The sequence below is a fragment of the Lynx rufus genome, unplaced genomic scaffold, assembly GCF_022079265.1.
Source record: "Lynx rufus isolate CCGP_SWC_20201006 ecotype Redwood Valley unplaced genomic scaffold, mLynRuf1.p SCAF_8, whole genome shotgun sequence".
NCBI classification, from domain to species: Eukaryota; Metazoa; Chordata; class Mammalia; order Carnivora; family Felidae; genus Lynx; species Lynx rufus.
The window spans coordinates 50122099-50135228 of record NW_025814896.1 but is presented as its reverse complement, the minus strand read 5'-3'; the positions used below and the strand labels follow the sequence as shown (position 1 = coordinate 50135228).

At 44.8% G+C, this 13130-nt stretch overlaps 1 protein-coding gene across 1 annotated transcript in view; it reads right to left on the bottom strand.

The window, feature by feature from the left end:
• The window catches only part of PYGB (glycogen phosphorylase B), a 65177-nt gene extending 52880 nt beyond the window's left edge, over positions 1 to 12297 (bottom strand). The window contains exon 1 of the mRNA XM_047067878.1: positions 11960 to 12297. Coding sequence (XP_046923834.1) covers positions 11960 to 12202 — 243 coding nt within the window. The 5' untranslated portion in view covers positions 12203 to 12297. The remainder of the gene's footprint in view (positions 1 to 11959) is intronic.
• Positions 12298 to 13130: the final 833 nt, after the last annotated feature.

The following is a 13130-nucleotide window of genomic DNA, read 5'->3' as shown; positions in this document are numbered from 1 at the left end:
CAGTGTTAAGATGGCAAAACTTCCAAAATGGATCAACATATTCAACACAATCCCTGTCAGAATTCCAGCTGCTTCCTTGCAGACTGACAAACTAATTCATTAGGTGGATTAGGTGGATCCATCAGACAGAAATGTGAGGGATCTGGACGAGTCAAAACAATCTTGAAAAAGAAGGACAAAGTTGGAGGACTCACACTTCCTAATCTCAAACCTTATTACAAAACTATAGTCAGCAAGACTGTGTGGTACTGGCAGAAGTATGGACACACAGAGCAATGAAATATAGGGTCCAAAAATCAACCCTCAAATTTATGGTCAACTGGTATTCAACAATCATGCCCAGATCATTTAGTCAGAAGAACAATCTCTTTAACAAATGGTGCTGGGACAACTGGATATCCACATGCAAAAGAATAAAGCTGGACCTCTACCTCACACCACATACAAACATTAATTCAAAGAACATCAAAGATCTAAATGCAAGAGTCAAAACCATACAACTTTAAGAAGAAAACAGAAGTAAATCTTCATGACCTTGGATTAGGCAATGGTTTCTTTTGTATGACATCAAAAGCACAAGTAAGAAAAAAACATAAATTAGACTTCATTGAAGTTAAAAACTTTTGATAACATGAAGAAAATTAAAAGATAACCCATAGAATGGGAGAGAATATTTGCTAATCATATAATTGATGAGAGAAGCTGTATGTAGAACACACGTACAACTTAATAATAAAAAGACAAGTTGGGCGGGGGGGGGGAGGGGCGCCTGGGTGGCTCAGTCAGTTAAGCTTCCAACTTCAGCTCAGGTCACAATCTTATGGTTTGTGAGTTGGAGCCCCACATTGGGCTCTGTGCTGACAGCTCAGAGCCTGGAGCCTGCTTTGGATTCTGTGTCCCCTCTCTCTCTGCTCCTCCCCCATTTGCACTCTTTCTCTCTCAAAAATAGATAAACATTAAAAAAAAAAAAAGACAAAGTGGTTGGGCAAAGGATCTGAACAGACATTTTGGTAAAGAAAATGCACAGTGCCAACAGGCACATGAAAAGATGCCCAACATTACCCTTATCAGGGAAATGCAAATCAAAACCACAATGAAATATCAATTCACATCCACTATAGGATGGCTATAATCAAAAAGTTATCAGATGAAAACAAATGTTAGAAAAAATTTGAAAAAAATCAGAGTCTTCATACATGGGGTATGAAGGGTGGGCTGTAAAATGGAGCAGTGGCTTTGGAAATCAGTCTGGTAGGTCCTCAAAAAGTTAAAAGGGATTAGCATGTGGTCCAGCAGTTCTCCTCCAAGGCATGTATCCAGAAGAAACAAAACCTATGTCTATGCAAAAACTTGTATGTCAGAGGACAGAAACTACTCAAATGCTCATCAATTGGTGAATGAATAAATAAAATGTGGTATATTCATATCATGGAATATTATTCAGCCATAAAAAGGAATCAAGTACCAATACATGCTACAACAAACAAGAACCTACAAAGCATTACACTAGATGAAAGGAGCCAGTCACAAAGGACCATACATTGTATCATTCCATTTATAAAATATAGGCAAACTTAAAGAAACAGAGAGTAGATTTATGGTTCCCTAATAAGTAGGGAGGGGTATAGGAAGTTTACAGTGGGTGACAGCTAAAAGCTGTGGGGTTTCTTTCTGGAGTAATGAAAATGTTCTAAAATTGACTGTGGTGACCATGGCCCAACTCTGTGACTATACCAAAGCCAATGAATTGTGCACTTTTAATGGGTGAATTGCATACTATTTGAATTTTATCTTAAAGCTGTTACCAAAAAATATAAAATAGTAAAAATAATGCACAAAATTTTATAAATGTTGTACATTAAGTAGAATACTTGCAGTTGTAAAGATGGTGGAACAAAAATGCCTCTGCCCACTTCTCCCAAAAACTCACTGATGGAAAGTCAGGACAGGTAGAACTAAATTGGAAAACTGACCCTTGTACATCTTCACCACCAAGCTGCAGGGTGGGGACAGGGTGATTGTTCACTGCTGGTCTCTGCTTTTCTGAAGTCGAGGAAAGGATAAAGTACTTTACACTCATATGCACTCATGCACACACACACACATGCACACCTACAGATGCACATACTTGTGTGCACAGCCATACATGTGTGCGCTTACATGCACTCACACACATGCACTCACACCTGTACATAATTCATTAATTTGCACATGTACACTCACATGCACACGCTCACATGTGTGTACACACACAGACACATGCACACACTCATAAATCTGGGACCCAAGGAAGAGCTGCTCACTCCAGGCTGCACACACCAGGCCCTTGCCCCATTATCCAGCTGCAAACAGCTGGTTCAGAAAGAATTCCTTCTACTCAAGGAGATGGAACTCAGGATCTACATCCTGAAATCTAAAACAGGAAAAAAAGAACAGGAAACAAAAGGGGTAAAGAACACTAGCATTTACCATGGAGCAAATACAATTTGTTAATACAGACTAATCTGAGACATCAAGAAACACCAATAAAGTACCAAAAGAACCGCACCAGGCACAGGAAAGTAAAATAAAAAAGAGATAAAACTACTACAGAAATGGAGGCACCACTGAATGCAAAACAAAGGGAAAGATGGAAATAAAAACCTGGCTGGAAAAGCGGACAAAATGGGGGAAAAGCATGAAAAGGATTGGAGAGGAAAATATCCATATGGAAGACAAAGAATAGCTAACATCAGCAAAATTAGCGTCCCTGAGAAAAGAAACTGAATAAAACATTAAAAACATTTTTGGGGTGACTGAGTGGCTCAGTCATTTAAGCATCAGACTTCAGGTCTGGTCATGATCTCACAGTTTGTGAGTTGGAGCCCCCCATCTTGGGAGACTGCTTGGAGGACTCTCTCTCTCTCTCTCTCTCTCAAAATAAATAAATAAACTTCAAAAAATAAAAACATTTTTTTCAGTATATAACTGAAGAAAACTTTCTATACATAAATCTATGCATACATACATACAAAGAACATACATACATACTAATAAAATCCATGGCAAGTTCAGTCTTTGACAGACTTTTCTTTTTCAATCATTTGAATGTATGGCTTCTCAGTTACTGCCCAGATTCCAATGCCCTTGAAATCACAAACCTGGCAGCGCAGTGAGTGAATCTACAGCCACTCTGAGTACAGCTGCTGTCACTACTGCTCATGGCCCATTGCTTCTTCCCGGACGCTATTTACTCTGCACTTGAACTGAGTTATTGTCATATGGGGTTTCCATAGCACTATGCTGCCCCTCCCTCCACACAGGGCTTAGTAACCACTGAGAACACACTGAGCCCAACAAAATCCAGCTGTATGAGAAGAGTGTGAGTGAAGGTTCCAAGCACAATCATGCCCTTTTCCTATGTACACAAGAAGGCTCACTTCTCCCCCACATACCTACTTCTGGGGTTCTCCCTGGAGAGGTTTTATGACAAGTTGGAAACTCAGGAATATGATCAAAATGTTTTCATGTTGCCTTTAACTGGAACTATGTATTTTTAAAGCTGTAGTTTGATCTCTGCTAAAGTTTCTAATTTTTAACTAGCACTATGAAAAGAGCTTGACTATCTTTGTTTGTGTAAGGCATAAAATGTTGGACCTTGTCTTAAGATCTTTCAGTCTTGGGGCACCTGGGTGGCTCAGCTGTTAAGCATCTGACTTCGACTCAGGTCACAATCTCACAGTTCATGAATTTGAGTCCTGCATTGGGTGAGGGCAAACCTCGCTTTGGGCTCAACACTCTCCATTCCTCTCTCTCTCTCTCTCTCTGCCCCTCATGGTAATCTCTCTCTCTCTCTCCCTCTCTCTCTGCCCCTCATGGTAATCTCTCTCTCTCTCTCCCTCTCTGCCCCTCCCTCACTCACACACACACTCTCTCTCTCTCTCTCTCTCTCTCTCATAAATAAATAAATAAATAAATAAATAAATAAATAAGTTACAAAATGATATTTAAAAAAAAAAAAGATCTTCCAGTCTTTAATTTTCCTTCCAAGTTGAGCACAGATGTCAAGGGCTCAGCAGCTTATTTAATTCTGCTAATAGTTCCAGGCAGCCTCCCAATGCACCTCTGCATATGAGCAGCATCAGGGCTCCCTTGGACAGCACCCACCCAAAGACTGGCCATGGTCAGCTCTAGGTTAGGCACTGCTGCACACCCACCCAGCCAGAGCCCTGCACTCTGGCCTGTGTCTGTTGTTGCTGTGTGATTTGTTCCAAGAATTTTTATAGTTTCCTCAAATGTGTTGAATTTGTTTTCCTCAGTTTCCTTAAGATGGTTTAGAGTAAAACTAAACTGAAGAAGGCTTGCCAGAGGGGCTGCCCAAGGAAATGCACACACTTTTGAACCATGCACTCTGGGGTCCAATCCTGGTTCCTGGCCTGGCCAGCAGGGTGGCCTGGATCCCTTCACCTCTCTGAGAAATACCATGTCTAGTTTAGGGTTTAACACAGGGCTAGCTGTGGACTCAGGCAATGTTGGTCCCCTTGCTGGGCCAGATTTTCAGGGAGAGTGATGGAACCTAATTAACAGGGTGGCAATTCTGGACTGAACCAACTGAGGGCACAGGATTGGTGCAAGAAAAAGCACAGGGGGCTCACCAGCAAAGGGCCAGCTCCTCAGTGTCCCCAAACTCTGCTGCTACTGCAGGCCCAAGGCCAACCCAGGCTTTGCCCAGTCTCTTTCCATCCCTCTCACCCCACCCCTGGCCTCTCCCACCACCATCTGTGCAACTGTGGACAGGGTCTCCCAAATCAAGGAACTCTGGCCAAAGAACCTGACACTCCCCTCCTTCAGCATGAGAGCAACAAGGACCCCTTAAACCCTCTACAGCAGTTCTGGGGGCCTGTGGCCTGGGGTGTGAACTGGGCTGCTGACCTTTCTTGTATGGTCCCTTCTTGCAATATGACTGTTAACACATGTTAAGAGGCTTAGAGGCAGCCTTAAATTTTTTTAATTGGGTTTACTACATGCAAAGTCTACACCAAAAGCATCACAGAAAAGCACAAAAGAAACTCCTTCCTCAAAATGAAGAGATGAAAAGATGACCAACGCAAATACACAACATAGTAGTCTTCTCCTAACACATCTTAGGAGTTAAGGAACTTGAATTGCGGAGCTGGAGCTTAAAAGCAACAGGTAGAGCCTCAGTTTGCTCTTTATACAATGGAGATTCATGAACAGAACTGGACTTTCAGAGACCTCCAATTTCTCTTCCCTCTCCAAAAAGGCTATTTAGAGTCTTTGTTTAACAGAAAGTGCTGAACACTCTGCAGGAAAAGGAAAGAAAGAACTCCAGCACTCAGGGCAACAAAACACAGACTGATGCAACTGTTTTCATCAAGAGAAGAACCTGGTCCTACAGGTGGATCTGGCCAGTGACGTGTCATCCTGTGCCCAGGAAAAGGCAGCAACACTCCCCCTGTCTATCAGATTCTGTGTTATGTCTTAACGTGCCAGCCATCTCGCTGTGACTGAGCAGGCACAGTGGCGCCCACAGACTACCAGCTCCCTGCCAGACAGAGCTGGCCTGGACAGGACACAGGAACAGAGACCACTGGCCCAACATAAGGCCAGTTCTGGTGAGCTCCCCAGCCTCGCCAAAGGCACCAGGGCAGCCCTGCCCTTGCCAGCCTAGTGAGGGGACTGCTAGGGGGCATCAGCCTTCTCACCTGCTAGACAGCTGAGGCTCCTCCTTTTCTTCACTGGCCATCCTGCTTCACACCCATTCTGCTGTGTCTGAGGGGCTTTTTGGAGGGTCGCACCGACAACAGCTTTATGAAACCACTAATATGTTTGCCATAAGGATGCTGAACACTTTCTACCACATCTCTTATACTCCCAACCTATGGAGCCACACTCAAGCATGTTCTTTTATTTTTTTATTTTTTTATTTTTTAAACGTTTTTTATTTATTTTTGGGACAGAGCGAGACAGAGCATGAACGGGGGAGGGGCAGAGAGAGAGGGAGACACAGAATCGGAAACAGGCTCCAGGCTCTGGGCCATCAGCCCAGAGCCCGACGTGGGGCTCGAACCCACGGACCGTGAGATCGTGACCTGGCTGAAGTCGGACGCTTAACCGACTGCGCCACCCAGGCGCCCCCAAGCATGTTCTTTTAGAATTAAGTGACAGGGAAATTTGGCTTCTGGTGAGTAACTGGCAGAAATCCCGTGGATCACGGATTTCCTTTTTTACTTTAGGTACTGGTACCTAGGACTAGAACACAGGCCTGTTTGCTCAATTTGGAAAATGTAAAATATAATAAAATAATAGAGTTTGAGAACTTATAGGGATCACAGAGATCACTCAGCTCTTCAGGGAACAAATTTATTTTGCACTCCATGATATAACTTTTTTTATAATCCTCTGCCTCCTGCCTTCCATGTTGTTAAGCTCTACAAAATGTCTCCTCACTCCCATCCCGGAACCAATCACAGAAGTCTCATCACTGCCAGAGAAGCCAGAGCCTAATCAATTTATGTTAAGTGACCTGGACTGTGTCAAAGTATATTTATAACTAGTGTGGTACTAGTAAGCATTTTCACCCTGAGCTTCTTTCACCTTTCATTTTAAATGATGTTTCATGGCCAAGAAGACACTCAGCTAGAACTGAAATCACATATAATTCCTAATCCCAGAGATCCTGTCAAAGGAGTTAACCGAACTCTTCTGTGGTCTGATTACCTTGCTAACTTTGTGTTCATGCCTCTTCCCTTTACCATGTCCTAAGAACACCATTCTGTATAAGGTAGAAGACAAGCCAGCTATTGTCTGTTGATTACTTGTTTCATGTCTCAGAATGTGCAGGTTTCTAAATGGCTTAAAGCTCTGGTCTGTTTAATGAAAAATTAGGTATAATCCGAAAAGACAAAGTTCTCTCAGTTTTCTTATTTGTATTTCTTATTAGTCGGGCAACTGGCAGAGCTATATGAGATCTGCAGGTGACAGCACCATGTCAATGTGCATGTCCTGGATTTAATTGTTCACAGTGTTTGTCTAAGAGAGTCTCCCTGATTTTTGGAAGTACACACTCAAATTTTTAAGGGTAAAGGAGCATCAAGGCTGCAATTTACTTTCAAACGGTTCAGAGAAAAATGTACTAATATGTATAGAAAGGGACAAATGTGTTAAAATGTTTAATGCTTAGGGAATCTGCATGAAGAATGGGAATTTATTGTATTATTCCTGCAATATTTAAAAGTCTGAAGTCATATAAAATACAATTTTGTAAAAACTCATTTAAAAAGGGCTGGGGGGCACCTGGAGGTTGAGTCAGTTAAGCATACGACTTCAGCTCAGGTCATGATCTCACAGTTCATGAGTTCAAGTCCTGCATCAGGCTCTGCACTGATAGCTTGAAGCCTGGAGGTTGTGCTTCAGATTCTGTGTCAGCCTCTCTCTCTGCCCCTCACCCACTCACACTTTATCTCTCTCTCAAAAATAGATAAACATTGGGAGAAAAAAAAAAGGCTAGGATTCAAATGCGAGGTTATGATTATTTCATAAAAATACAAAGGGTCCCTGCAGCCTCCATGGCACCTGGGTATTAGAGATCTCCAGAGAAACAGAATCAACAGGATATGTATATACAGATTTATTTTAAGGAACTGGCTCACACAGTTGTGGAGGTCTGAGACTAAAATCTCATGATTTTCAGGCTGGCAAGCTGGAGATACAAGGAAGAGTTGCATTTGGAGTCCCAAAGCAGTCTGTTGGCATGATCCCTTCCCGATGAGGAGGGATGATGTGGGGGGTGGGGTAATCAGTCTTTGTTCTATTAAGGTCTTAACTGACTGGAGGCCCACCCACATTGTGGAGGGTGATCTGCTTCACTCAAAGTCCACTAATTTAAATGTTAATCTCGTCTAAAAAACACCTTCACAGAAACCTCTAGAATAGTATTTGATCAAATATCTGGGCACTGTGGCCCAGCCAAGTTGATGCAGTAAATAAACCATCACAGCCCTTGAGAGGCCAAACTGTCTACTATGAAAAATCATGGCTCACACTCTGAGAGGCTCCTTAATCTCATAAAATGGTGGTTTAACCTTACCTTCCACTTGTGGAGCTGTCAGGTTAATCAGCAACACAAAACATCTGTCCCTTGTCAAGCTTCTAGCCAGGGAAAATAATTGAGCTATCTGGTGTCAGGAAAGCTTGCCCATGGGATACAAGGTCAATGTCACAAGACAAGTGGAAACATATCAAAACTCGGTGTGTTAAAAAGACTCCGGTGGCTGGTCTCACCACTAATTAAAACAAAATCTTGTAAGTCGCGGCTGTGGGCAGACAAGGCTGCAAAAACACTGCTCTAGATCTTCTTCCTTTAACTCCAGGGTCCAGCCAAACAGTAAGATTAATTGTATTCATTATGATTATCTTACTTGAAATATTTAAGACTGCAGTTTGGGCCCCATGGTGGTAGTGGTGCACTATTATTTTCCTTAATCTACTATTGTGGCTATGCCATGAGTTTACGGGAAAGAGCCATAGTAAACAGACTATCCCATCCATTATAGGGATGCAGTAGGCCAGCTGTCCACATTGTGTATTATCCACTTTAAAGTCCCACAGAAGATATCTCACACCTGCCCATTCTAGAAGTTATCACAGAGATCCCATGACTCCCATAAGTAGACATGAACTGCCATTTGCTCTGGTTGCCAGAACTTATGTCTGCACTTTGTGTCCTGACATCGTCCTTGAATGCAACCTGTTTCCCTACTCTTATTCCCTGGCTCCAACTTTCTCTTTGAGGTCTTCAATTAATCTGAACCTTCTGTGTCATGCCTTGCTTAGGCATTCTTCAATTCTTTTTGGATAGAGATGGAATGTCAGCATAAAATGGAAACATTTTATAAGCAAACACAAAGCCACAACTTTTTAGAATGGCAAGGAACCTCAGAAATGAACTACCTCCCTCCACCCCTGTCATTTTTAAGATGAAAATACTGAGGCCAAGAAAGGTTAAGAAATCCAGCCAAGTCCAAGGTCTTATAAACTGCATAGTAAAGCTAGGACTAAAAGGAGCTTGGACTCATATAAGCCATTCCTCACCATCCATCTCTTCTTTTTTTTTTTTTTTTTTTTTTTTTTTCCCTTTCCATCCATCTCTTTTCTATTCCTGGATTCAGAGTGGAGTTCCAGCTCTGGAGTTTTATCCCAGACTCCTCACCTTGCCATCACTTCAGAGAATCCTTGAACCATCTTTAGAACTAAGTGCTACCTCCTGCCAAACACCAACCTCTCAACTTTAGGTTTTTTTGTTTTTGTTTTTGTTTTTTTTACTTGATTTGCCAGGCCAGTTGCCTGAAAAATCTTTCCCTGAGCATTTGCGTTTCATTTGTTTCTGCTATTACCAAAAACAGAAAGCCAAAAAGGGTTCTGAAACAAGAGGTACAGCATGATACTATTTTTGTAATAAAAACAGCGTTTCTACCAAGGTAGAAAAAAAGATGTAGAACACAAATGTTTATAGCATTTATCATGTTTTTACTAGGTGTTGCGATTACAGTTAATTTTTTCCTTCTGGCTTTTCTGTTTTCCAATTTTTCTTCCAATAATCATACGAACTTCCATAATTGTTTGAAAGACAAAAAGTCAAGTAAAAGCACGCTAATGTATTAAATATAGATCATCTGGCTCCCCCAGTCAGAATGCAGTGGGACAAATCCCTGAGGTCATCCCCAAGCTGGGGTGAAGCTCTGCAGGATTTTTATTGGGAGCCTACCTCCTGTCAGGCTCGGACCCTTGTGGGGCTTATTTCTGGTCCATTACAAGCAAAATAACACTTCTGCAGAAAAAGGAGAGAAGCTTATTTTTCAACATGAATTAGCCAGACTGAAACACTTAAATTCCAATTTTCCATTTTAAAATGGCCTTCCTACCCAGAACAGGCAAACAACTTTCCACTTACAGGCTGTGTGGTTTGTAAAGAAATTTTCTCTAGACAGAAAATTTTCCGCCTGTAGCCACCACAGCAGGCAATCAAAACTCAGACCTTTCAATGATGATCAGGAAACCAGTTTTGTTAGAGGTATTAATTCTGTTCAGGAAAGGTCATTTCCATAATCCCTGAGCCCATCACTGTTCTTTTCAGGATCTAATTATACATCAACACTCTAAGAGGAATCCCAAGGTGTTGAGGTGTGTTCTGGTCCAGAGAAATGTCCTTGAATGTGCATGCAAAGCTGTACCCTTGTCGTCCACTTACACTGACAACAACACCGATGTTGCAAATCAGAGCTCTGCCATCAGCAGGGAATTCTGGGGGAGGCACAGCCTCTTGGCCAGTTTCCCTGGCAAAGACATCCTAAGCCCTTGTTCTAAAAACCTGTTTTAGCCACTTGGTGCCACTTCTATGTTGTCTTGCATACTAAATGTGAAGAAGCCTCGCTGGTATTCTAACAACTCTGTCCTTGTTACCATCTCTGTTTTAGAAAAAAGAGTGCTCCACAGTAAGTATGGAAAAGCAATGATCTCACTCTTAACAACTATTAAACATTTTTTAATGCCTCATGAAAATACTCTAAAATAATATCAACAAAGCAACTATACAGTGCCTATATGGATACTGCAAAACAAATCTTTGCAAACTGGCTTCAGGCCTGCAAGTGTATCCTTTCTTCAGGAGTCATTCTACCTTAGTACAGTAGAAAGGACAAAATTCTCTGTGGTCAAGAGCAAGTAAAAACACCCAAACAAACTGGCAGCAGGTGGATGGCCAAGACTATGACAGGCCTATCCAACTACCAATGATACTTACTAACTTGGAAAGCTGTTGAAAAAGTTACAAATGTCAATGAATGAAACAAAAATCACAAAGTTGTATACGCAATATACTTTTTAAAATGTGTACCTATATTTAAGAATAGAAAATGATCTGAAAGGACATACACCTTCATTTTAATATGGTTGAGAGTAATGGAGTCACATCAGTGACTTTTTTTGTGTGTATTTAGTATTTTTCTGCCATAAACATAAATTTCTGCAAAATATTAAAAGTAACAACCTCCGTGATTACTTAGTCTCCATGATCTTTAACCCAACAATGTTCTTCAAGAGAGGTGTGGAAACCCCAAAGACAGAGACTTCTTTGAGGGCTTCTTCTGAGCTCCTGACCCCTGCTTTAGCAGGCATCCTCAATGATTTTCTTCCGATCAATGCCTAGCCAAAAAAAAGCCCACAATCCCCTGCAGATGACTGAGCTTACCCCCTTCCAACACAAAACCGCCCAGGCCCGGTTCCAGTCTCCTTTTCTCTCACACTCTGCTGCAAAAAAAATCCCCAAAAGGTGGGGGGCGGAGTCAGGGGAGGAGGAAGCACCGACTCTGCAGCCATCACAGAAGCACACGGCTAGAAACAGGCTGGAAAATTCCGCCAGGACTCCAGGGCTCAGGAGACGGCGGGGAACAGGAGACCCCTGCAAGACCGAGCTCCTTGCGCAAAAGGACTGTGGACTGGGGCCTAAACAGAGGAAGAGGAGGCTAGGCGCCCCGGGGCCCCGAGTGTAGACAATACCCTACACTGTCTGCCGTAGAGGACAGCCCGGATCCGCTTTGCGCCCGGGGTGGTAGGGTGGTAAGTACTGGGCCAGGTCTGTGTAAAGCTGGCTGACCGCCCCAGGGGAAGGCGGTGGGGGAGACGTGACCCCAGCCAAAGCTATTCTCACCGGCGTGGACCACCGATGGGCTGCGGGTGCACACAGAGGGTGGCCGTGCTCAATTTAAAGACACTCCGCCAACACAGGCCCTACGTGCGTCTTTCTGGGAGAGGTGCATCGCTCTGCTGTCTCTTCCCAGGGGCCCGTGTCTCGAGAGGCCCAGCACAAGGGCTGCCCTTTTCCGGGGTGGGGCAGCAGGCACGGCAGGACGAGCGCAGTGACCCTGGGCAGGCGACCCCGGCCTCCCTCGGGCCGCCTCACCTTGGGGTCGCGCTCGTAGTAGTGCTGCTGCGTGCGGATCCAGCGGCCCACCAGGTGGTCGCGCACCGTGTGAGCCAGCGCGAAGAAGTAGTCGCGGGGCGTGGCCACATTGCGGTCCTTGACCAGAGTGAAGTGCAGGTGCCGATTGAAGCTCTTCCGCACCTCGGCCACGTCTCCCAGCCCCGCAATGCCGCGCACACTGATTTGCTTCCGCTTCTCGCTGTCAGTCAGCGGCTTCGCCATCGTGCGGTCAGAGGAGGAGGAAGACGAGAGGCAGAGCAGGGAAGACAACGCCAACACCGAGGATGCTGCGGCGGCTCTGGCGCCCGTCACTGCGGCGCCGTAGGGCTGGCACGGGCCGCGCCTGCGCGCTGCGTCGGGGCGGGAACTCCTGAGAGGAGGGGCGGGGCCGCAGGGGGAAGGGCCGGTCTTCGGGGGCGGGGCCTCCGAGAGACGGGGGGCGGTCTCCGGGGACGGGGCCTCCAGAGAGGTAAGGCAGGGCAGCGGGCAAAGGCTTTAAGTCCTTGGACGTTGGCAGGGGCGTGCCTTTTTGTAGGTGTGGAAGATGAAGTGACCTGCCCAGGCCAACCAATAGCGGGGGTCTGTCCCCAAGATAGCCAAGCCCAGTCTGGGGGGACGCGAGTGAAGGAGCAGGAGGACTCGGGAGTCGGAACCTCTGTCCTGCTTGCCTCTCTCTGCCCCTCAGGGTCATGAGGGGGACTCTGGCATCGCAGCTTTGCAGATTTCTGGGGCCGGCGTCCCTCGCCCAGTCAGAGTTACCGGCTACCCCAGCCCGGAGTTCCCTGGGTGTTGGGGTGCGGCCAAGGCTTGGTAAACGGGAAGGAAAACCGGGTACATGCTAGAAATGCAGTCGCCAACGCCTGGTGGGCTCAGTCTCCCGAACCGGGGGCGAAGTGGCTCTGAAAACACCAGCTAAGAATGTAAAACTTTGTTTATACTGAGAAAGTGCCAGCCTTCCTGCGACCCTCCGACTGAGATGACAGGCTGATTGATGAACAGGAGACAGCACTCCCCAGGGGCACTGCAGCCCTGAAGGGTTACAATGATCCCTCTGAGGGACCACCGCTGCTTACTCAGAGAAATTTTATTCCCTAAATCACAGGCCCTCACTCTGCCCTTTAAATACCGTCAGGAAGAAGGAAACACCCCA